Source organism: Gorilla gorilla, chromosome 8 (assembly GCF_029281585.2).
Source record: "Gorilla gorilla gorilla isolate KB3781 chromosome 8, NHGRI_mGorGor1-v2.1_pri, whole genome shotgun sequence".
Lineage (NCBI taxonomy): Eukaryota > Metazoa > Chordata > Mammalia > Primates > Hominidae > Gorilla > Gorilla gorilla.
Genome location: NC_073232.2, coordinates 102,029,834 through 102,055,897, shown reverse-complemented (window position 1 = coordinate 102,055,897; position 26,064 = coordinate 102,029,834). Strand labels below are relative to the sequence as shown.

Genomic DNA, 26,064 nt, shown 5'->3' with positions numbered 1-26,064 from the left:
TGAAACACTGTTCAAAATAGTAAAACACAGAAACAATACAAATGTCCATCAATGCAGACTTAGTTTTAAAAGCTGATTAAAAATTTAAAAAAACAAGTTAAAGACATAACAGATAAAAGGCACATGATTTAAGGTAGGAAGAGATTTAAGATACGCTAAATGAAATACCAAGTCATAGAATGGTAAGCATAGTAAGATCTTTTTGTTTAAAAAAAAAAATTATATCATACATATAAAAACAAAGGTATGAAGATATACACATCATATATATGACCATGTTTGTGTACATACAGATAGAAAGCTCTGTGTATGGATTTTATATAGAGAGAGAAAAGGTCCAAAAACAATACTTCCCAATCTATTAATAATTTTTTCTTTAGGAATGAAATTAAAGGAAACTTTTACTTTTTACTTCTCACATTCCCTATTTTAAATTTTGGGTACATATTACTTTCACAATTAAAAAACAGAATTTTAAAAAATCATTACATAAAAAGCACAATGCTGGCTCTACAACAATCAAAAAAGATTTCAGAACCATTTACATTTGTATTGTTTAAACATTCTTGCTGTTGGTATAATACAAATAGAAAAGATGTCTTCACACTTTAAGCTTTATTTTTCTCGAAAACATAAATAATAACAAAAAACACTACCACCACAAACCAGATTCCAATATATAGTGAAACAATCTAAAGGGTTTATAAGAAGTCAGGAATTATACATATTTTACATACTAAAATATTTCCATACCTCTTTAATTTGCCGAAGCAATGCACTTTTGCTAGCAATTTCTTCTTTCTCTTGTTCTGATGATAACCGTAAGTATTCTCTGGATCTATGTGGTTTAAGGTTCATCTTTGTATACAGTCTTTCTTGAAGACTATCAAATAATACATTCAAAGTTCGAGGCAGAATGCCAATATTTTCTTCTGTGCCTGCAAAAGGAATTTTTGTTATACTCTCTCAGTCTACTAGGAAAGAGGAAACTTTCCTTGTTTATTAAAGCTCCTTTTATACTACCAATAGGCAAGAGTCAACAACTGAAACGAAAATGATAGCTGAGGATTACTCAGTTTTCCATCACTTTGTTATTCACAGTATTACCAACATTTTATTGACTATTATTCTGATGTAAACATGAAACTTCACATTCAGATAATGCAACCATATTAAGATTTGTAACCACCCATAATCGCAAACTATAAAAGTAAAATGAAATATAAAATTTCTTCTGGTCATTTATGCTTAATTCTCTGTATCACATCAATACTTTTTCTGGATTTTAATCATCATCTAAATCTCTATCAATGGGTAAAGTATTTTTACAAATGAATTAAATAAATTTGAATTAAAACCCAATAGCAAGGCCAGGCATGGTGGCTCTTGCCTGTAATCTAAGCACTTTGGAAGGCCAAGGTGGGCATATCACCTGAGGTCAGGAGTTCGAGACTAGCCTGGCCAAAATGGTGAACCCCCATTTCTACAAAAATATAAAAATTAGCTTGGCATGGTGGCGCACGCCTGTAGTCCCAGCTACTTGGGAAGCTGAGTAGCTCAGGCAGGAGAGTCGTCTGAACCCAGGAGGCAGAGGTTGTAGTGAGCCGAGATCACACCACTGCACTCCAGCCTGGGCAACAGAGTGAGACTCTGTCCCTCCCCCGCCAAAAAAAAAAAAAAAAAAAAAAAAAGCAATACGTAATAATATGCTAGTACTATTAAAAATAGAGCAAACGCATACTAGGTAATAGCAACATAACTACATGTATGTATTATAAAAACACTGAGTGATTATTATTGCTTCCTTATCCTTTCCAACCAAAATAAAACAATATTTACCTTGAAATGTATATGTTTTTCCTGAATTGGTTAGCCCGTAAGTAAAAATCAGACGACTCTGTCCTTTCAAGAGGTCTTTTACTGGTTGCATAATGCAACCCTGAAAGAATTCCTTCTGTGTAGTTGCTGGGCCAAAAACCTAAGCAAACATTTTTTAAAAACTCTTTTTAGAAAATTCAAGTTAATATTAATAGTGTGTTCTATCCCAACACTACTGTTCAAAAATTTAAAAGATTCATTCTTAAAATAGGTGCCACATCCCCACTCCCACAAATACATTTGATAGTTTTACTACCAGAAAGTTTTCAAGATAGAAATCTGAACCAGGGAATCAAGTATTCACCTAAGTTTTGAAAAGAATATTTCTTAAAAATATATTAATAATAATTTTAATAACACTACAGTGATCTCTTTACATCCAATTATATATTTCCAGACCTGAGATTTGAGTCTTATCCTTAAAATCTAAGTTGCATAAGCATAAAATGTATAGTTCATTATATACAATTATATAGCAATTTAGCCTAAGCCAAGTCTCTTTATCCTTAAAACAAAAAACAAAAACACTTCAGTTTTACCTTGGAAAAACTGAATTTCTGTGCCATCTGCCCTGAGCTTTTTTCACTTAACCGACCAAGGATGCACTGAGGCTCTTTCAGCACAACAGTCTGTGAATCCAGAATATGCACACAGCCCTAGAAAACATACCCCCCAATAAATAAAAACTAGTATTTTGCCATTTTAAATGAAAGTAAAATATTAAAATTCTATTAAATTCAACACAAACCTCAGACTCAAGTTCTTTTTCTGACTGTGTAAATGGCCTTATTCGAAGACAAACCTGGAGATAATCTTTAGATTCGAAACTGTTTGCCTTAAAAAATAAAGGAGAACAACATTGTGTTTTTGAAAGATACGGCTTTTCAGAGACCATTTTTCCTTAACATGGCTACTTTTTACATAATAATCTGAGATGATAAAGAATTTCTAAGCAGTCACTATCCTGCTTTTAATAATGTTAGAAAAACTCAATAAATCTATTTAAATAAAAACAAAATACACCAAAAAAGATCCAATTTCCTCCATCTCCTGTATTTATACGTGAAGTTTATAAAAAGCCTTTATTTCACAAAAGCCTAATATAATTAATGAGGCCCTAAGTCATTGGAAAATATAACTCTAGAATAAATCAAAAGTAACTAGAATATTCTATTATTCAAATGCTCAATTCCATGAGGTATTCAGAATTTTTTTACTATGTACCATTCTCCTTGTTACTTTTTCTGAGGAAGAAATGTGCATAGAAAATGTAATTTTAAAGAAATGTTTTAATGTTTTTTTAAAAAAGTAAAAAGGAAACAACTTGATAAATGCAACTTAATCAAAACAGACATAACTAGAAAATCTGAATAACCCAATTTCTATGAAGCAAACTGAATCCATTTTCAAACAAAATAATGCCACAAAAAAAAAATTCAGGCCCTAGTAGTTTAACGGTAAATTCTATCAAACATTTAAGAAAATGATCAGGCCAGGAGCGGTGGCTCATGCCTGTAATCCCAACACTTTGGGAGGCCGAAGCGGGTGGATTACCTGAGGTCGGGAGTTCGAGACCAGCCTGACCAACATGGAGAAACCCCATCTCAACTAAAAATACAAAATTAGCCAGGCATGGTGGTGCATGCCTGTAATCCCAGCTACTTGGGAGGCTAAGGCAGGAGAATCGCTTGAACCTGGGAAGCAGAGATTGCGGTGAGCCAAGATGGCGCCATTGCACTCCAGCCTGGGCAACTCCGTCTCAAAAAAAAAAAAAAATACAAATTGTACACAAACTCTTTAAGAAAATATAGGAAGAGAAAATACCTTAACTAATTTTGAGTTTGACATAAGCTGAATAACACAATTGACAAAGATATCCTCAGGAAAAAATTAGAAAACAAAATACCACATTAAGATATACGCAAAATTTCCCACACAAAATACTAGCCAACATATAAAACAGGATAATACATCTGACCAAGAATGGTTTATTCTAGGAATATAAAGTCGGTTTAGCATTCAAAAATCAATCCAGGCAATTAACCATATTAAAAGAATAAATGAAGAGAAACTTTCATCTCTACAGATGGGAAAACAGCATTTGACAAAATCCAACGTCCATTTGTAATAAAAATGCTCAGCAAAGTGTAATGAATGCAAACTTCCTCATCCTGATAAAGGGCACTTACAAAAAATCTATCGCTAACAACAAACTTAACAGGAAAGACTCAATCTAAGATGAGCAGCAAAATGAGTAATAAGAAGAGGATTTCTGCTTCCCCACTTCCGGTAACATTGCATTAAAGGTTCTAGCTGGTGTAATTGGGTGTGAAGGGGGAAAGGGGATGGGGGAAGAAAAAAAGGAGGGGTAAGGGAAAGAAAAAGGGAAGAGACAAGGAAAGGAAAAAGAAAGGTAAAAGGGAAGGGAAGAAGGGAAAGAAAGAAGTGGAGGGGAGAGGAGGGGAAAGAAAAGGAAAAAAAATGGAAAGAAAAAAAGCAAATGAAAAGACAAAAGTCATCCAAATCGGGAAGGAAGAAATAAAATTTTCTTTATTTAGAAACAACATGAACATATGCATACAAAATCCAACAAATCTACAAAAAATTAATGTATACTAACAAAATGCTAATCAGAGGTTACTTGGAGGTGTGATAGGAGGGAGGACTTAAAAGGAGCCTCCAGGAAACTTTTGAGGGTAATGGTTATACTCACTATCTTGACTGTAGTGACAGTTACGTAAGTGTATGCACATGCCAAAACTTATCAAACTGCGTATCTGAAATATATGCAGTTTCATTATGCCTAAATAAAGCAACTAAAAATATTTACAATAGCATCAAATAACATAAAATGTTTATAAATATATTTGACAAAAGACACGAAAGGCCTCTACATTGACAAGTATAAAATACGGCTGAGACATTAAAGACCTAAATAAAATGAAGAATACCATGTTCATGGATTAAGACTCAATATTGTCAAGATGTCAATTCTCTCCAAATTGATCCACAGATTTAATGCAATCCCAGTCAAAAATCCCAAGATGCTGTCTTGTAGAAACTGGAAGCTGATTCTAAAATTTATGAATATGCAAAGGACCTAGAAAAGCCAAAATTTTCCTAGAAAAGCAAAACTGGAGAATTCACACTACCTAATTTCAAGAATCATTATAAAGCTACAGAAATAGACAGTATTGTGTTGGAATAAGGACAAATAGGTCAAAGGAAGAGAATAAAATCCAGAAATAGATCCACATATACACAGCCGTTTGTAAAGCACCAAAACAACGGGGAAAGGAAAGTCTTTTCAACAGATAATGCTGAAATAACTATTTATGTAGTTTAAAAAAAAAATGAATGGAAGCTAAAAAGAAAAAGAAAAAAGTTAACCTGGGTCCCTATATCAACTGCACACAAAAACTGTTCAAAGTGGACCACAGATATAACTACTCAAATGAAAACTAAAATTTCTAGAAAAAGTAAGACAAAAACTTTGGGGAAGGCGAAAGTTTCTTAAAGAGAACACACACAAAAAAAAATTCACCAAAAAAGAAAAGAAAATGTTAAATTGAATGTCTTTAAATTTTAAAATGTCTGATCATCAAGACACTATTAATCTGATAAAGGATTTGTATACATAAAGATTTCTCACAAAACACTAATGAAACAACCTAATTTAAATGGGAAAAAGATCTGAAGAGACACCTTACAAAGAAAGTAGAAAAATGGCCAAGAATACTTGAAAGAGTGCTCATTAGAAAGGGCAAACTAAAACCACAACAGGATACCATTACACATCCACTAGAAATAAAAATTTCCATTATCAAGTGTTAGCAAAGAGGTAGAAACACTGGAACCTACATACATTGCCGCTGCTGGGATAGCCACTTTGAAAAACAGTTTAGTAGTTACTTATAAAGTTAAACTTATACAGTTTGTATTCCTAGGTATTTACCAAAGAAAAATGAAAACACAAGTTCACAAAAAGGCTTGCACATGAATGTTCAAAGCAGCATTATTTATAATGGCCTCAAACTGTAAACTACCTAAATGTCCATCAAACGACAAATGGAAATGTGGCATATCTGCACAACAGACAACTATTTAGCAATAAAAAGGGAAAAACTACTGATGTATGACACATGACAAATCTCAAAAACATCATGCCAATCCAGGAGTCAATAAATTTTCTCGGTAAAGAGCTAGACAGCTAATATTTTAGGTTCTAGAGACCCTATAGTCTCCTCACAACTACTCAACTCTGCCATTATAGTGCCACGACGGATGTAGTAAATAAATAAATCAATAAGCATGATTGTGATGCAATAAAACTTTATGGACAGTGATGTTTGAAATTCATATAATTTTTATGTTATGTGACATTATTCCTATTTTGATTTTTCTTCCACTATTTAAAAATATAAAAACAATTCTTAGCTTGTATCTAAGTACAAAAACAGGTAATACAAAAACAGGCCATTGTTTGCCAACCCTTGCATTAGAAGGAGGTATGATAATCAACACAATACTTTTCTTGTACTTACCTCAGTGTTTGGAGCAACTAAGGAAAATTCATGAGACAGATCAAGCTTAATGCCATCGAAATTTATTTCTGAAGGCCTTGCAATTGGGTCAGCACTAAAAACATAAGATGGTCGAGGTACTCCCTCTTGATTAAAATTAGATTCCATTCTGCAAGAATAACAGCAACTTCTTTAACAACCTTAGTAAGTCAGCATGTAAGCCACCCACACTTTCAAAAGTCTAGCCCACTACTTCCCTCCAAATAACTAGATTTTAGAAAAGAAACGCATTACATTGCTTCATTTATAACACAATGCCCTACAGGAAAGACTAAAGATCAAATTATATTTACAGACTCTGATTCTAATAATACTGAACACAGCCTACTATTTTCATATAATATCCATTCAAAGAGTTGGGTTACGTGACTACAGGTAATCTGTAAAAATGGTATAAAATGTTTACTCTCTCCATGAAATCCTCTCAAAACTCAAATAGTAAGCAGATCACAGAGTAAATTATACCTTGTGTCATCTACTTAGTGACTCCTGTAGAATGTTACTTACAGACTTTGTTTTAGCATTTAGAAGTTAAAACTCAGTTATCTGGGTCTGGTGCGGTGGCTCACGCCTGTAATCCCAGCACTTTGGGAGGCCAAGGCGGGTCGATCACGAGGCCAGGAGTTCAAGACCAGCCTGGCCAAGATGGTGAAACCCCGTCTCTACTAAAAATACAAAAAAATTAGCCAGGCGTGGTGTCAGGCACCTGTAATCCCAGCTACTCGGGAGGCTGAAGCAGAGAATTGCTTGAACCCAGGAGGCAGAGGTTGCAGTGAATCGAGATCGCACCACTGCACTCAAGCCTGGGCGACAGAGTGAGACTCCGTCAAAAAAAAAAACAAAACAAAACTCAGTTATCTGAAAAATTGCTTTCAATTTCAAATTCAAGTAAAAAGTAAAATAATATATGTAAACACATTCAAAACAGTACCTGACACATCACAGGTTTTAAGTTAAATAGGCATAATGCATCAGTAAACTATTACCATTGAATTAAACATCAAATCACTAAACTAAAAGGTAAACTTAAGGATAACCTTAACTAAAAAATACTAACATTCTAATATTTACAGAGAATCTACTAGATGTACAATACCAGAGAGAGGGGGAGGACTCTGTGCTGTTTTTTGACAAGATTAAAAAATATCCAGGTCAGTGACTCCCAAACTAAGGTTCCTAGCTCAAGAAAGTAGTAAAGACCATCACCCACAGGTATTATATAAAATGAACCAAAGATGGCCCTTGCATAATAACCCTACAGTGTAAACTTCTTCACAGCTGGTAGGGATCTTATCTCAAAAGCCCACTGGATCAAGGACCATAAATGTTTAAAATAAAAATTAAAAAGCCTACGGCCGGGCGCAGTGGCTCACACCTGTAATCCCAGCACTTTGGGAGGCCGAGATGGGTGGATCACGAGGTCAGGAGATCGAGACCATCCTGGCCAACATGGTGAAACCCCGTCTCTACTAAAAATACAAAAATTAGCCGGGTGTGGTGGCGTGCACCTGCAGTCCCAGCTACTAAGGAGGCTGAGGTAGGAGAATCGCTTGAACCCAGGAGGCAGAGGCTGCAGTGAGCCGAGACTGCACCACTGTGCTCCAGCCTCAACACAGAGCAAGACTGCGTCAAAAAAAAAAAAAAAAAAAAAAAAGGAAAAGCCTGCTGGGGCGCCAAACTCAAATTCTGAAGCATCCATTTACTTTCAATATGGCCCAAAATAAGCATATTTTTAGCCATTTAGAGCCTGCCAGGTTTGAATGCCCCATGAAACTGCACCCAACATTTGCCAGACACATAAAACCCAGGATTATCAAGACCCCCAAGCCACTGCTGCCCTTGAGAGTTTCTATGATCCAGAGACTCTCCACTGTGCAACATCATTTAGGCATGTAAGCCCCTCTATGATTCTTTCCTCCCCGACTCCCCATTCCCCTTGCCCTCTTTCCCCTCTAGATGGTGGCCCCTCACCCTGGTCTAGAAAAGGTCCCATACTGAGACGGATTTCCTTTGCCTACAATCCTGTCAAAGTCCTTGTTTATTCCTGCCATCTTGTTGTCAATCTTTTTCCTTGATCAGGCTGAAATTCCTAAACGTATCACAAGAACATAGTTGACTTTTTTCCCCTAAATTGCAAAAAGACTAAGGAAAGCACTGATCTAGATCATGGGTAAGGGGGTGCAGAGGGGGGAGCATCTGCAAAACGTTAAAATACCGGCTTGACATTTCATAACACAGAGTTCATGGAAATGCCCAGAAAACTAAAAAACACCTGTGGCTTCAAATAATAATTTTTGGTTTAAAGAAAAGTGTTGATAAATCTTTTAAATTGCTGAATTACAAAGAATATTGCTATGTAATAAAAGCAGTTAAAGTATTTGTTCATATGCTCATTTTTCAATGAACAAACTACTTCCTAGCATTTCTAAAAGTGTTCAGACGTACTGTAACTTCTTGAGATTTTAGATGACTTCTACTTATACATGGCCTTCGCAACTAAACTGGAAACTTCTTGATGGCAAGAACCTTGCCTTATACCACTCTGTATCCCCTATAACAAATTCAGCGACTTATGTAGGGATAAAGACTACCTGACTAATGACTTAAAATAATGGTTATAAAGAAAATACTCTTCCAAAAAAAAAAGAGTCGGCCCTAGTCTGTAATATTATCTTTCGTGACAGCAGGCTTCAAGACCTCATTTTTCATTTCAAAAGGCTGCTCTGACTGGAAAACTGCATATTTACCTTCTCTCCAATACGAATCCACAATTGGAGACTTTGGTGAAAAATAGTAGAATCTGTTACTGAATGAGGTTTCTGAATGTGGTCTACAACACACAGCCTCAAAAAAAGTCTTCACAACTAATCGATGAGTATTTTATTTTTACAATTTAAAATCTGGAGTCTTGGACATGTAATAAGATAAATACACTGTTACACTACCTAACCCATAAGGCGTGAACTTCTGTAAACTAGTAGTTTAGCAAGAAATATAAGAGAACTGTGCCAGACATGCATCACTGAACCAGCGAGCAAATCGAGATGGAGAAAGCCTTCTAAACTGGGGAATGACAGCAGTCACTGTGCCACAAACTCTTCAGCCTGGCACTGCAAAACCCTAGAAGGGCAAGCCCCAAGGACCAGTAGGAGTAGTCTGGAAATAAGTGCACAGAGGCTACCACAGGGCTCCCCCCGCAAAAAGGCCGTGTTACCTACCAGCCGAGCAAACTGCTCACCTCAGAGCTTCAGAAAACTAGGTGTGGCAAAACAGGCCTGTTCCTCAACAACAACAGAAGCAACAACAATAATATTAATAACTGCAAACATTTAGTACCTACTGTGTGCCAGCACTAACAACTTTACACATTACCATTTAATCTTCACAAAAGCCGAAAGAAATAGACACTTCATTGCAGCCTTTTAACTGATAAGAAAACTAAGGTACACAGAGAGATTAAATGAATTGTCTTGCGTCACTCAGCTAATTAGCAGTGGAGGCGAAATTTAAACCCTAACCGAATTAGTATGACTCATTCCTCGCTGCGTACCCCGTGTTCGCATCGCTCCGCAACCCAGTTCCTGACAGTAACCTCCACGGGGGTACGAGCCCTGTCGGAACATGTCCACATTGCCAAAGCCGTTTCCCCACCTTAGGCTCCATACATGCGCAGTCACCCACCTCCTTCCCCACACATTCCCGCGGGTCACCTCCTCACCTGCAAACGTCGCCTGACTAGCCAGACCCGCGAGCAGCACTGCGATGTTACCGTTTTCAAATTCAAACAATGGCGGCCAGGGCACCGCACTGAACGCTGGGAGTAGGTGGGGCGTCCAGAGCTCCGCCAGGGAGCGTAGCCGGCTCGCGCTGCGGGCTTTCCAGTGGCTCCCGGAAGAAGCTCTCCAATATGGGGGCGGGTCTTGAAACGCGGGCAGCCAATGGGTGGAAGCAGGCGTGGGCCGCCCTGGTGCTGACGGTCTGGTTTGCCTCCCAGCTCTGCTAGCCGGGCTTTAGTAGTGCGCTTTCTCGCGGCTGTCATAAGTACCACGCTGTTGACTGGGACACCGATCTCCAATTCTGTCCTTGAGGCAATAAAGATGTGGCGAAGGCCCAAGGTGAGGCCACTGCCGCTGCACTTAGTCCTGCGACTCCCCTAAGGACGGGCCGAGGAATGGCGGGCTAGCCACTTCCCAGTCCTGTCCCTACGGGGCAGAAAAAGGCTCGGCATCCCGGGATCCGGAGGGTCACTTCCCTCGCTGCATCCCCATTGTGCAACTGCCAGTCTAAAAATTGATATAGGTAAGCTTATGAATGCTAAAACTAATGAATGCAAGATGCTAAAGCAAACAATTAACTGAAAGGTTGTTGGGAAGAGGATGTTAGTATCTCAAAGAATCACCCTACAGATCATTTCTTATTATAAAGGGAAAATAGAATTTTACACTGAAGAGATTTATTAGACATACCTTAACCAAGTGAAGATACTTAACATCGCTAATATCACCCGATAGTATTTGTGCTAGAAATGTTTGACATTAATCATGAGGAAACAATCAGAAAAAAACAATGTAGAATATTCTACAAGACAACAGGCCTAGGCTCTTCAAAAATGTCAGTGTCATGACAGGAAAAAGAAAAAAACGAAGTGGAAAATTGCTTTAGTCGAGAGTCAAAAGAAACCAAATGAAATTTGTGAATCTTGGCTGGTTCATAGTTTTTAAAAAAAAAAAAAAACTTCGAAAGACATTTGTGGACAACTGGGGAAATTTAAATATGAACTACATATTAGATGATATTGAATCAGTTTTAAATTGATTGCATGTGAGAATTAATTTGTGATTAAGTGGAAGAATGCCTTTGTTTTTGGAAGGCGCTTGCTAAAGTAATTAGCAGCAAAGTGTCACGGTGTTTGCGGCTTACCTTCAAAAGATATGGCAAAAAAATAGAGAAAGCAAATGTGGCAAAATATTAGTAATTGGTGAATCTAGTTGAAGGGTATAATGGTGTACATCGTACCAGTCTTGCAACTTTCTAAAATAACAGATTTTCTAAAATAAAAAGAGGAGGGGGGAAAAGGAATTGAATTCTAATCTTTACCATGGCCTCCCAGGTCCTGCACAATCAAGTGTCAGCCGACCTCACTCCCCACTAAGTGTACAGTAAGTTGATCTGCTCTGGATACCTCAAACACCAACTTCTTTCCAGCATGTATGAACCTTTGCATGGGTTGTTCCCTGTACCTGAATTCTCTCTTCCCCATTCAACACGTGGCACTTCCCTTCATCATTTAGGTTACGTCTAAAATAGTACCTTCTTAAAGAAGACTTTCCTGGCTACTGTATCTCAAGTGAGCACTCTTTTTTTATTTGCAGGTTCAATTTCATTTTTATACTTTTTACAACTAGCAATTGTTGTTGTTCCCCTACCCTGTAAAATGTAAGTTCTGTGAGTAGAATAACTGTGTTTTGTTTGGTCGCTAATGTATCCTCAATGACTCTCTAACACAAGACAAGCAAATCAATATTTGTTGAACAATGAATGAAAGCTGATGTGGCTGGGTAGAGACCATGGGGAGGAGTCAGGGGAGTGAATCTGTAGGCATGGGCCAAGGCCAGACCCTGTAAGCCTTAGCCAAGTTACTGACTTGAGTATTACGAAATGCTTACTGGATAACCAGTTTTAAGCATGGGCATGGTACAATCCAATGTGCATCTATCTTTTGAAAAGGTTAATCTCCTGGAGAAACTAGAGGCAGCCAGGGAGGATGCTGTTGAACCAGTTAGGAAGCTGTTGCAAGAGATCCCAGGAAAAGATAATGATAATGTGGACTTGGAAGATGGCAGAGGAGTTGCAGAAAAGTATCCAGATTTTAAAGGTACTTTTTCCGACGTTTTTCATTTCAGCACCAGCTGCTGGGTTTTTCCCTTAGGGAGATGCAGAGCCAGCTTGATTGGGAAGTACTTAAGATTTAGTACCCATTCCAAAGAATTCCATCTGTGCCCTTGAAATGAATATTAACATAAAATGAAAAATTTGGTAAGTTACATCAAGCTGATTTTTCTGCCCTGGCCACAGTCTCTACTGTTAGTAATAGCTAACTTTCTTTATGCCAGGTAGTATTCTTAGCACTTTATACTCATTTAATCCTAACAGTAACTCTGTAAGGCAATTTGTTGTTGTTACAGCCAATTAATAGAAGAGGAAACTGAGGCATGGAGCTAGTAAGGAAATAGTAAAGGTATCTACTAAATAGAAGTGTTGAAGATTAAATCAGGTAGTAGTGTAAAGTATTTATAAAAGTATCTGGCATATGTTAAATAATAACTTGCTTCAATTTATATAACAAACAGAGAGACTGGAATTTGAATCTGGGTGATCCGGCTTCAGAGTCTGTGCATTCTTTGGCCTCTCAAAGTTTGGATCCAACACCCCTGGAATTCTCTTAAGAAAATACTAAGTGCTTAACTCCACCTGCAAAGCCATCTCTAGAAGCAAGACTGAAGCAGCTGACTTTTCAACCCCAAAATAATACTTTTGAGTATGTATTAATTGCAAAGGTTTAAATAACAGGTTCAACAAAAATTTATCAGCCACCCACTAAGTGACAGATGTCTCTACCCTTGAGAGGCCCTTAAGAGGCCTTCATCTAAAGTAGCCCTTCTCAACCTGGGATTTCAAGAGACAATTAATCCCTAATGCCTTTAGGCACCCATTGTATATAATGTATTAACTTCTTTCATATACATCTAGATTGGCACTGGTTCTACACCATCCTGAAAATAATTTTTTTATCTCCTGTGGTTCATATGGGGAAATCCATATGCAAAGTATTTCAAAACATGACAAATGTTGTAATAGAAATGAACAAGGAATAATGGGAGCAGAGTGAGCATAGCTTAAAAGTAATGGCTGTGAAGTCAGACTTGAGATTGAGTATAAGCCCAGCCACTTATAGGGCTCATAAAATTGTTGTAAGGATTAAAATAGCATATGTAAGTTATTTAGTATAATCCTGGCACATAGTAGGTTTCATAATGGTAGGAATATTTATTAAATCTGTTTATTAAGTCATTAGAATGCAAACTCGTTACTATCTTGGTCCTCTATAGCCCCAACATCTAAAACCGTACCTTGCACAAAAACAAGTACTCAATAAATACTTTTTGATGTAATAAGGGATGTCTACTAGGGAAGATTTCGTAATGTAGCATGTAGGCTGAAGAAAATGATTGGGATTTGCCAGTGAATTACAGGAGGAGGCCATTCCAGGCCATGGAAGGCTGTGAGACAATGATAAAAAGAACAAGAGTTCACAAAAGATTCCAAAAACTAAATACCTACTTCAGCATGACTGTGAACATTAGCTGAAGTGGATAATGGCAGGAGATGAGAAAAGTAGGCAGAGGCTAGATCATAAAGGGCCCTATATGACATGCTAAAGAAGAGCTAGAATTATATTCTGTAAGGCCTAGGTTTTGCTCAGCAGAGGTATGGAAGGAAGAGTGTAGGAAGAGAAGAAAGAAAAGGATTGAGTCTTATGTCTATAATACCAAAATCTTAACAAAGTGCAAATCAAGAAATGAGACAACAGGATGTAGAAGTTTAAGCATATTATTTCAGTGTGCAAAGGTAACCAGTACAGGAAAAAATATATGTAACTAGAGCTAAGTGCTTGTCTGTCTTTGTAGGAAGTAAATAGATATCTATAATTGATACATGAAGAAATAATATTAGGAAGAGCATATCATTTAAAGATATAGTATTTATAGTATTTGGTATAGTAATTGCCAAAAATACTAAAAACACATTATAAGAATAGTTGCCCCTGGAAAGCAGGCCTGGAGATGTGAAAGGGTGAGATTTTTTTATTATAAGATCTTTTTGAATTTGTAATAAACATTTTTTAAAATTTAATGTGTCCTAGCTGGGCTTGGTGGCTCCTGCCTGTAATCCCGGTGTTTTGGGTGGCTGAGGTGGTACGATTGCTTGAGCCCAGGAGTTCAAGACCAGCCTGGAAAACATGGTGAAGCCACGTCTCTACCAAAAATACAAAAGTTAGCCAGGTGTAGTGGTGTGCACCTGTAGTCCCAGCTCCTTGGGAGGGTGAGGTGGGAGGATGGTTTGAGCCTGGGAGGCGAAGGTTGCAGTGAGCCAAGATCATGCCATTGCACTCCACCCTGGGCAACATAGCCAGAGCCTGTCTCAAAAAAAAAACAAAAAACAAGAAAATTTAATGTGTCAGAAAAAAAAGCATTTCTTTGTTAATCATTTACTGTGTATTAGGCTATGAGATCCCATTACCTCCTTAGTGAAGGAATCTGACATATTTTTCTGGTTTGTAGTTTGCATGTACAAAGTTTTTCCAAATGTAAGCTGTCGTGGTGATTTTTCTTCAGAGTCAACTTGACTAGCTTTAGCCTCAGGAAAAAGGCAGTTGGAAAAAAAAAAAGGGTTAGCTGTAAAACAGCCTTAAACAGGTCCTTTAGGAGTTATTCCAGAAGAAGGCATTGTTATCATAGAAGAAGATAGTTTCAAGTGTGTTATTACCCCTGAAAACATTCCAGTAGAACAAAATGTGAATGTGGAAGATGGTGATATTGATGATCCTAACCCTGTGTAGGCCTAGGCCAATGTGTGTACATCTTAGTTTTTAACAAAAAAGTTTAAAAAAAAATAAAAAAAATTTAAAATAAAAAAAAGTTCATAGAATAAGGATATAAGGGAGGAAAATATTTTACCCAGCTGTACAGTGTGTTTGTATTTTAAACTAAGTGTTATTACAGAGTCAAAAAGTTAAAAGTAAAAGAAATATAAAAGTTTATAGAGTAAAATTATATATATTATTATATATAAAATATATAATATAATATATAATGTATTCTCAATATTATACATTTCTCATATTTACTAGAATTTTTTTTCTTTCCAACTTGTATTTTAGGCTCAAGGGGTAAATGTGCAGATTTCTTACATGAGTAAATTGCGTGTCACAGGTGTTGTACAGATAATTTTGTCACCCAGGTATTCCACGTAATACCCAATTATTTACTAGAATTGAAACACTTCTGAATTATACTAGCTGTTAATGAAAAAGAGTCAAATTCTGGAAAATATTTGAGGGGATTTATTATGAGCTAAATATGAGTGACCAAGGCCTGAGGCACAGTCTCAAGAGGTCCTGAGAACATGTGCACAAGGTGGTTGGGTTACAACTTGATTTTACACATTTTTGAGGGGCAGAAGTTACAGGCAGACATCAATACATGTAAGGTGTCCATTAGTTCAGTCTGAAAAGGCAGAACAACTCGAATTGGGGGTGGGCAGTGCAGGGAGACTTCCAGGTCATAGGTGGATTCAAAGGGTTTCTAATTGGCAATAGGTTGAAAGAGATAAGTTATTATCTAAAGACCTGGAATCAATGGAAAGGAATGTCTGTGTTAAAATAAGGGGTTGCGGAGACCAAGGTTCTTATTATGCAGATGAAGCCTCCAAGTAGCAGGCTTCAGAGAGAATAGATGGCAAATGTCTCTTATCAGACCTGAAAAGGTATTATGTAAGACCTTTAGTTAGTCTCTCCTGGATCAGGAAAAGATCTGGAAAAGAAAAAGGATTATCTATAGAATCCTTTTCCCCACAGGAGACAGCTTTGCAGAGCCATTTCAAAATATGTCAAAGAAATATATTTTGGGGTAAAATACTTCAGTTTCTTTCAGGGCCTGCTGTCATGTGATGCTGTGCAGGAGTCAGGTTAGAGTTTGGTATCTTATTGCTACAAAGTGTCTGTTTTGCCAGTCTTAAGATCTCTGTTTTATTGTTAACGCTGATCACTTGTGCCTGAATTCCAAAGGGAGGAGGGTACAATGAGATATGCCCAACCACCGCCCTTCCCATCATGGCCCGAACTAGTTTTTCAGGTTTACTTTGGAATGCCCTTGGCCAAGAGAGGGGTCCATTCAGTCAGTTGGGGGGGGTTAGAATTTTGTCTTACAGAACTGTGCTTTACTCATTTTTATAACAGTCCAGCCAAAAGTCTGCTCTTAAACCCAATAGAAAAAGAAAGAAAGACTTAGGAGTGAATCAGTAAACTTCAGGCATTTGTAGCAGTTCATATTAGACATTTGAGGAAGATCTAAACAAATCTGGGGAAGATGAGAATGAGGAAGAAAAGCTGGCCTTCCAATAGGAACTTATAAAAGAGTACATGAAATAAGGCTCAAACCACAGAAGCTTAAAAGTCATGAAAAATGCTAATGAATTCTTTCTAAATTCTAAATTAAAAGAAACATTTTATTAGAGTGTCTAAAATGTGTTTTAATTCTGAACTTGATTAACAATTCTGAGTCACAGTTGGGATGTACAATTTTCAGAACAGTTTAGAAACAAGCAAACAAAAAAGCCTTTTAAATGAGTGGATATTTAGGGAAAACTTGTGGGAGTGTTTGGGACATTTGCAGTGAGCTCTTTCATTTTTCCTGATTGCTCATTGTGAAGCAGTAAGTAACAGGCAGTAAGTACCAAACAGATCATTTGGTACAAAAAGAAAAATCTGTATTCAATAACTATAAATTTAGGAACTCTAACCTCTTGCCACAGCATCTCCATGTTATTCAGCATTGGGGCTCAACCACCAACTGTGTCAATCAAATAAGAGTATCAGGTTCCTGTGCTAAAAATATTCCAGCTCAAATCATCTTGGCAGACGATACCAGAAAAAACAAACATTTTTCTGTCTATTAAAGTGACCAAATGTTAGGAGACTAAATATAAGCAGAAAAGACAAGTAATAGCTGCATAACCTTGAGCAAGATACTGACTGAGCCTCAGTCTTTTCATCATTAAAATGATATTTTTAATGCAGGTCTACAGTCTTTACTCTGCAATTCCAAAACAGGACAAAAAACAAAACACTGTGAAACCCAAAGTGTTTTTGTAAGTTTGGCACCAGGATTATATGCCAAAGAAAACCTACTGTGAACAAATATGAAGCCTCTGTTGTCTCAGCACTTGTATCCGTAAGTCACACATGCCTCTGCTATTTGCTGATATTTTCTGACTTGGGGATTAATTCCATGGAAAATGTCGAAAAGGGCTAAAGATATACCTATGGGTAACAGTGAGAAGAAGAAAAGGAAGCATCTGTCTTTATCAATATCTCAGAAAGTGGAGTTATTGCAGAAACTTGATGGTGGTATGTCTGTGAGGTGTCTTACTGAAGAATATGGTATGGGAACCACCACGATATATGACTTAAAGAAACAGACAAGTTGTTGAAATTTTATAGTGACAGCGATAACCAGGAACTAATGAAAAATAGAAAAACATTGCATAGAGCCAAAAATGAAGACCTTGACCCTGTGTTGATTGAATGGGTTCGACAACAAAGAAGTAAAGATACACCACTGACTGGTTTGTTGGTCGTGAAACAAGCTAGAATATACCATGAAGAACTGAACTTTGAAGGAGAGTGTGAATATTCAGGAGTCTGGCTGCAGAAATTTAAAAAGTGTCTTGGAATCAAGTATCTTCAAATCTGTGGTGAAAAAGCTTCTCCTGATGATGAAGCTACTGAAAATTACATTGATGAATTTGCTAAGGTAATATCTGATGAAAATCTTAGCCCTGAACAAATTTACAGTGCTGATGAAACAGCTTTGTACTGGTGCTATGTTCCTAGAAAAACTTTAACAATGGCTAACAAAAGAGCAACAACAGATGTCAAAGATACCAAGCAAAAGTTAACTGTTCTTGAGTGTGCTAATGCTGCAGGCACACACAAGATAAAATTGGCAGTGATTGGAAATAGCCTATATCCAAGGTGTTTAAAAGGTGTGCATAATTTACCTGTACATTATTATGCACACAAGAAAGCATCAGTAACGGGAAATCTTTTCCAACTGGTTTGATAGGCACTTTGTGCCAGCAGCATGAGCTCATTGCAAACTGGACTGGAAGACAATTGCAAAATTTTGTTGTTTCTAGATAACTGTTCTGCACAACCCCCTCCTGAACATCTTGCGAAGAGCAATGCTTTTGGCATTGACTTTCCCCCCAGTGTGACGTCTGTAATACAACCTTGTGACCAAGGAATTCTACACGCCGTGAAGAGCAAGTATAAACAGTTTTTTGAAAAGCATCCTTGCTTCAGTTAACAGAGGCCTGAAAATCCAGGACATCCTTAAAGAATTTAATCTTAAGGATGCCATCTTCACAGTTGCTAATGCTTGGAACGACGTTGATAAGTCAACATTAACAAATGCTTGGCACAGACTTTGGGCTACAATTATGTTTGAAAGTGACCTAGCTGATGAAGATTTTGAAAGATTTCATGACTCTAATGAGAAAACAATGGTAGCATAATTCATTACCTATGCCAAAAGTTTATCAGCCAAAAGTGTAAATAAGTTAGAAGAAGCTAACGTTGAAGAAAGGGTTAACATTGATAATGATGAACCCATTGTGCATCCTAAGAGTGATGGGGAAATTGCTGAGATGGTGTTAAATGCAGATCAATATGAAGATGGTAGTAGTAATGATGATGACATTATGAATTTGGGTGAAAAAAATCTCCATAGATCATATGGTGAAAATGTGTGACCAATTAATTGCTGGCCTTGAACGATGTACATTCATCAGTGAGCAAGAGCTGATGACAATTTACTCAATTAAAGAGAAACTGCTTAGACAGAAACCTGTGTTAAGGAAGCAGGTGAAACTGGGAAAAGTCTTTAATAAAGCTCTCTGTGGTAATGCCGCTTCATCTCTTGACAATCCTGTTTCTGGCTCATCAGATGTCCAGCTCCAACCTGGTTTCATAGGCAGTGGTAATACTGGAACAACCTCTTCTCCAAGATTCTCAGGCAATCAAAGGTAATGAACATTCATTGCATGTATATGTGTTATGGGTTAGTTTTCATCAGTATAAGTTTTAAATTTTACTTAAAATTTCCTTAGAAATAAGAAGCTTTTTCACAAGTGACAAAACACATTAAAAGCTTATGGTATGTGTGGTCTATATTTATCTTCCTATTTCATTTACCAATAAACGTATTTATTTAAAAATGTTATTTACCAATGAATTTACTAATATATTTTTGTAAATAAATTGTAATATTATTTATGGTTTTGTTTCACTTAGTGTGAATTTTCACACATTTATTCGCAGAAATAGTAAGATTAATGTGTTTCATTACATAGTACTGTCGTGTACCCATTTGGAATGTTACAAAATGTATGCAATTTATGTAGTATATTCCAAAGGATTCCAATTTCATCCTGAATTCCAAAAAATTCTCATTTCCAAAACACATTTGGTCCCCAGAGTTTTAGATAAGAGATTATAGACCTGTGATTCTTTTTTGTTGTGAATGATCCAGTGAAATGATCAATGTAAAATGTCTCGCACAAAGTAAATGCCCATTAAGTGTAGTTGCTATTATTAATATTGCGTTACTCTACTTTAAAAATGTAAGACAAGCTTTTTCTGACATTGAAGTTAGCAATAGCATAGGTAATGATATGCATTCTTCAAGTTTTATTACTCTAAGAGATGCTTTGGCAATGTGCTGCTGATAAAGTGTATTAGAGTATCTCCTAAATCTTCATCCAAGAATGGAAACATTTTGCAAATCAGAGGATAGAAAATGTTATGCTACATCAAATTAAATTGCATGTTGATAAAATATGAACACATCTAGTTAGCCCTTATTAATCAAAGAAATATAATATTTTTATCTGCTGCTAACTATCCCCTCAGCTCCGTGTGCCATAAGCACCACACAAACAATAATTTAATCTCCCTTGTGAGCAAAGATTGATTTTTAACCCTCTTCATATAATTTCAGCTAATATTATAAGACCTTGAACATAGCTGAATACATAAAATTGGTATTCTGTTTTGTAAGGAAAGCTGTTATTAGCCTGATGAATGTGAATTGATTCCTGTGGCCTTGTCTTCTTTGTTTTGTTTTTTTGTAATGTTTGTTCATTTAAAATATAAGATGTGTTGCTTTTCTCTCATTATAAAAGGCATACATCATTCTTGTAGAAAACATGGAAAATACAATTTATAAAGAAGAAAATAAACTCATCCCTAATGTGACAACCAGTGATACAATCACTCTTAACATTTGTTTACTTTCAAAGCTATCTATTGCATTAAAGTGTAAGCCTTATGGGGGCAGAAACCATGTCCATTCATTCCTGTTCTCCACCCTGGCCTTGCTATCTTACCGTAGTAGGCATATAACACATTTAAAGGAAACACACACTCACACGCTTAGGGACCAAACTATATTCACAGGATTTTTGGCCACATTACTTTTAGTGAACACTATATTGTGAGAATTTTTCCGTATGAATTCTATTTGATTTGACAAACCCAGATTTTCTACACTGCATTCAGCTTATCCTCTTTTCTTCTGGGACTTTCTACTCACAGGCCCAAGGGTAAGCATTATTCTGCAGTCCCTCTGCCAGAGTACCTACCTTCTCTATTGTTCTGAACATTTTTCCATCATAGTTGCCCCTCTTATTTCCCATTAACTCATGCTGCAGCTTTCTGCTAGCTACTCTTACCAGGTATAAGAAACCTTCACCATCATGTAAACTCATATACAACCTGACTGGTGATTGGCTCCCATTCTCTACTCAACATATTTCTTCAATTGGGGTGAGCTAAATTTGCACAGGAGAGGCTTGACATGGAAGGTAGAGAGAATCCCAGATAGGATGGAACAGCAACTTCATCTTGGTAAGTAGGAATATGGAGAGTAGGTCCTGTGTCCACAATATTATCCATTCCATTATCTTAGGATCAGTCGTAGAAACAAGTCCCATTCAATTGGAAGATGCCTGGAATCACTGTCCTGACCTGGAAATCTCAGCTACACACATGATTAGCAGTCTGTCCCACCGATACCTAAACTAAAATGAAGAACCGGCCACCAGATGATATGAAACCTTATATCATGAGCCAAAATCTAGGAACTGGCCTCATGTCATTGAATTTTTGAACATCATTGACCATGTTATGTCAGGCTTTTTCTGTAACTTGTGCAAAATCTAACAATGGATAATGTTCTCCCTCCTCTCCCAACTAATATGGTTTACATTAGCTGTTCATTTGTTTAACCTAGGGATAGGAGTCATCTACAGTGTGAATTCCAGTTGCTTAGTGGCTGCCTGAAATGCATGTCTGAACATTTGAAGCCATGTTTTTGCTTAGTGTGTAGTGGTCATGTGTTGATATCTGCCATTGGTACAGAAAGTAGAAATGGCATAGCATATGCCATCTGTCCCTTATGGGGGCCTTAAATTTTCCTATTTACATTTGGTTCAGACCTTTTGCTTTGCTCAGCTAGTGTAATTTATAAGTCATCTCACAATCTCATATTCTTATTCTGCATTATATTGCTCTAGCCATGGACAGGGACCCCTTTTCCTTGACATACACACAAGCCATTTGTGTGTATGTTGGTCACAATTAAAAGGCTATAGTGATGGAAAGAGTACTTTCACATAAACCAGACATTTAACTTTGGACACTCCTGTCTTTAAAAGTCTTTCAAATGAACCCTCTGATATTGAATTGGAATCTAATGTATTAGTATGAACTCATAATTTTTATTATTTTAGGGACAGAGTCTCACTGTGTCACCCAGGCTGGAGTGCAAGTGGCATGATGATAGCTCACTGCAGCCTCAAATTACTGGGCTCAAGCAAGCCTACCACCTCAGCCTCCCAAATAGCTGGGACTACAGGTGTGTGCCACCATGCCAGGTGAATTTTTTGTATTTTTTTGTAGAGACAGGGTCTCACTATGTACCTAGGCTGTTCTCAAACTCTTGGCCTTGAGAGATCCTCCCACTTCAGCCTACCAAAATTCTCGGATTACCGGCATGAGCCACTGTACCTGGCAACTCATCATTTTTAATACATATACATGGTTAGATACAGAAATATAGAAGTGTATACACACAAGGGTATGTACACAGGTCAGTGTATACTAACAGGGGTTAGTATACATGCAAATATTCCCAGTGATAGGGCCTAAAAGCAATGATACTCCAGTAATAATGAGCATGCCTAGTACCCAGATTTGATTTTTAAATCCATTCTTAAATAAAAGGAACCAGGGTTCCTTCAAGAACTTGTTGGTCCTAGGCAGGTCAGGGAAATTACAAAATGAGCCTGTAATATCTCATGGTGCCAGAAAGTAAGGAAATGCTTTAAAATAAAGTAAGATTTATCAAAGGTACATAGGCATCAACCTAAAGAATCTCCAAAAGACCAAAGCTGGAACAATTTGAACAACAAGCTAAATAATAACCATACTACCCATAGTGGATTATAACCCACGTGGTAAAATAAATATTCCTGTGACCTTATATTGAAGTAATTGATTAAATAAAGAAGTAGGGGAGAAGAGACAGCTCTTCCTTGGAGTAGAATTCTGTGGTGGCTAAAGCAGCTCCATCTTGGATGATGCTCTGCCATGTTGGCTTCTGATTAACCCCTGTTCTGGGAAGGCCACCAAGATTTCTAGTTTATCTGTTGCTTTTTGTGTAAGAGCAGGCACTTACCTTAAATCCTGACCTTAGGCTAAACAACCTTGATGTTATCATACTTCAATTACCCTACACATCCTTTCTGAACTACCCCTCCTTTATGGTGTATAAGACCTGGGTCTTGGGGGTAATGGCGTGGGGACCTACCGTCTCGTCTTGTGCCCATCTGAGACACAGACATGGCTTCTGTTCATTTAATGTTTCTAAGAAACTGGATGTTTTATTAACTGTTTCTTTCTAAGAAGAAACAGGATTTGTCAGCATCTTTGGCCTCTCAGCTTCCTCAGACTTGGGGGCAGGTTTGCCCAGACCTGGCCACTGCAGAAAAAAATCTAACTAATAAAGGTAGAAGGATAGAGAGAAATAGAAAATGACCACTAGGCAGACACCACAATGATAATTATAGCAGAAAGGATATATAGATGGATGCTAAAATCTGTGAGTGAAAGTTTGAGTTGAAACAGACTGCATAGTCTCAAAGCATTTTCTCCAGACATTTATTAACTATCCAGAGAAAAATAAGAACATTACAATGGAGAAACTCAGCAAAAACCTCCTTAATCAAGTGGTAGGTCAACATCACTAGTAATACAAGAATCATGAATCGCATTATATGATGCACACATACCATTACATGAGAACGCAGTGTCATTTCTGTGGCATTCTTGTCAAAAATGCATAACCTCAGTCCAATCAGAAGAAAACTTGTCGGGCACGGTTGTGCATGCCTGTAATCCAGTACTTTGGGAGGCTGAGGCAGGAGGATCACTTGAGGCCAGGAATTTGAGACCAGCCTGGGTAATGTGGCAAGACCTCATCTCTACTAAAAATAAAAATAATTAGCAGGGAGTGATAATGCATTCCTGTAGTCCCAGCTACTCAGGAGGCTGAAGTGGGAGGATCACTTGAGCCCAGGAGTTCCAGGTTACAATGAACTATAATCACATCACTGCACCCATCCTGGGTGACAGAGCAAGACCCTGTCTCTAAAAAATAAAGAAAAGGAAAGAAAATACAATTTGAGGGATGTTCAACAAAATAACTGATCAGTACTCTTCAGATGTATCAAGGTCGTGAAAGAGCAGGAAGGACTAAGAAGCTGTTACAGTCTACGGAAGACTGAGAAGAAATAACTAAATGCAATGTAGGATTCTGGAACAGAAAAGGGACACTGGTGGAAAAACCGACAAAATTCAAATAAGGGCTTATAGTATAATAAGTAATATTATACCAATGTGTATTTCCTGGTTCTAATAATAGTACTGTGGTTATGTAACATGCTAACATTTAGGGGAGCTGTGTGCAGGGTGTATGGAAACCCACTAAACTATTTTTGCATCTTTTTCGTAAACTTAAAGATTGTTCACAGTAAAAAATTAAATGATGTTTTGAAAATAAAGAGCCCTTCAGCCACCCCATCTGAAGGGAATGCCTCCTTCCAAGCCACTGTTTTCTACAGGTTCAGGCTCCAGCCGTGATATGCAAGCCCATCTCACTCCACACCTCTCATCCTCCAGCCTTCCCTAGGGTCATCCTTCTCAATTTATTATGCAGAATGACTTGTCTCTCCACCACTAACTAACAAAGGCCAACCTTTGTACATCAAAAACTCATTAATATGTTGAAACACGGGATGGTGTAGTCCAGGTCTTTCCTTTAGCAGCCCAGAGGAACCAGCAGAGGCTTCATAATTTTAGGCTTTCCTTTCTCCATTTCCCAGGCCCTGAGAAGAGAAGATCAGAATAAAGATTGGTTTCCTCATTGATGTGAATTTTGTCACAACCTCCATCTTTGGAATTCAGATGTTACTATGGTCAGTTTGGGTTTAAATAACACTTCTGTTTTCTCTATGTTACACTCCTAAGGTTGTTAGGATCCTATGAGCCTATTTAATTGTTTTCTTTAAATGATGGCATATCTAAAAATTATCTTTATACTTTGAGAATATTGTTGGATTATCTTAAAAACCTCCATTCCTTTGTTAAGTAATCCATTTTTGTTTTACTTTGTTTTCTTTTCAGAAGTATTAAGATATTTCTCTTTAGTTTTCTGAAACTTTACCATGAACTGTCAAGGTATGATCTGGAGTCTTTCAGTTTGTGTTTGTATTTATTTTAAATAGCTCATGGGCCCTTTCACTGGCAGTTTTATTTCTTTGATTGATAATAAGATATTTTAAGGCTGGGCACAGTGGCTCACACCTGTAATCCCAGCACTTTGGGAGGCCGAGGCGGGCGGATCATGCGGTCAGGAGTTGGTGACCAGCCTGGCCAACGTGGTGAAACCCTGTCTCTACTAAAAATATAAAAATTAGCTGGGCATGGTGGTGCATGCCTATAATTCCAGCTACTGGGGAGCGGGTCAGAAGAATGGCTTGAACCCAGGAGGCGGAGGTTGCAGTGAGCCGAGATTGTGCCACTGCACTCCAGCCTGGGTGACAAGTAAGACTCTGTATCAAAAAAAAATAAAAGTATTTTATTCTGTTATTCTTTGTATATTCCCTCTCTTGTCCATTCCCACCATTCTCTCCTTCTGGAACTCCTCTGCAATTTTCCTCAAATTTGTGGTGATTCTTGCGTCCTTAGGTTTACATTTTTAGTACCTGCTGATCTGCCTGTCTGTCTGTCTGTGAGTGCTTATCTGTGTATTGTGTTCTGCTTCCTGTGGTTACAGAGGCGAGGTAGGACATACCACCAAGCTAAGGGGGTCATCAGCTCATCTTCTGGGTATGGGAACCCCCACTTTCTTTTGGTGGTATATGCCCACTGAGTACTCCTGGCTTGTAATACACAAGTGTTCTCATTCACCGGGTATTGCTTTTGCTGCTTGCTGCATAGCACAAGTGGAAGGATGAAGGGAGGAACAGCCTAATTGTTCCTACTATTGTAACATTACAAAAATCACACTGAATATTGATTCGGGACTGCCTCTTGGTCCCCATATCTGCTTTGCCCAAGCTTGGAAAGGAAGAAGCCTGGGCAAATATGTATTTGTTTATATTATCAACTTGATCCAATACTTCTGTAGACGTGTTCAAA

The 26,064-nt window shown here is 37.5% G+C and overlaps 1 protein-coding gene and 1 long non-coding RNA gene across 10 annotated transcripts in view; one reads left to right on the top strand and one right to left on the bottom strand.

Moving 5' to 3' along the window:
* Positions 1–10,659, bottom strand: part of KIF20B (kinesin family member 20B) — a 73,009-nt gene extending 62,350 nt beyond the window's left edge. For 3 of the 6 annotated variants that reach the window (XM_055353831.2, XM_063710311.1, XM_004049777.4), the window contains exons 1-6: positions 10,180–10,659; positions 6,423–6,570; positions 2,627–2,713; positions 2,418–2,534; positions 1,840–1,978; positions 754–938 (exon numbers count right to left, since the gene is read on the bottom strand). In XM_055353831.2, coding sequence (XP_055209806.2) covers positions 754–938; positions 1,840–1,978; positions 2,418–2,534; positions 2,627–2,713; positions 6,423–6,569 — 675 coding nt within the window. In that variant the 5' untranslated portion in view covers position 6,570; positions 10,180–10,659. The remainder of the gene's footprint in view (positions 1–753; positions 939–1,839; positions 1,979–2,417; positions 2,535–2,626; positions 2,714–6,422; positions 6,571–10,179) is intronic. The other 3 variants (XM_055353830.2, XM_004049778.4, XM_055353829.2) reach the window with 2 other exon arrangements.
* On the top strand, positions 10,423–25,512 carry LOC101132099 (uncharacterized). Of its 4 annotated transcripts, none has more exons than XR_010135266.1 (4): positions 10,423–10,760; positions 11,572–11,808; positions 12,189–12,336; positions 12,812–25,512. It is a non-coding gene; the product is annotated as an uncharacterized lncRNA (long non-coding RNA). The 4 variants fall into 4 exon arrangements; XR_008669214.2 differs by having other exon boundaries at positions 10,436–11,897; positions 12,812–12,999; positions 17,320–25,512; XR_010135264.1 differs by having other exon boundaries at positions 10,436–11,808.
* Positions 25,513–26,064: the final 552 nt, after the last annotated feature.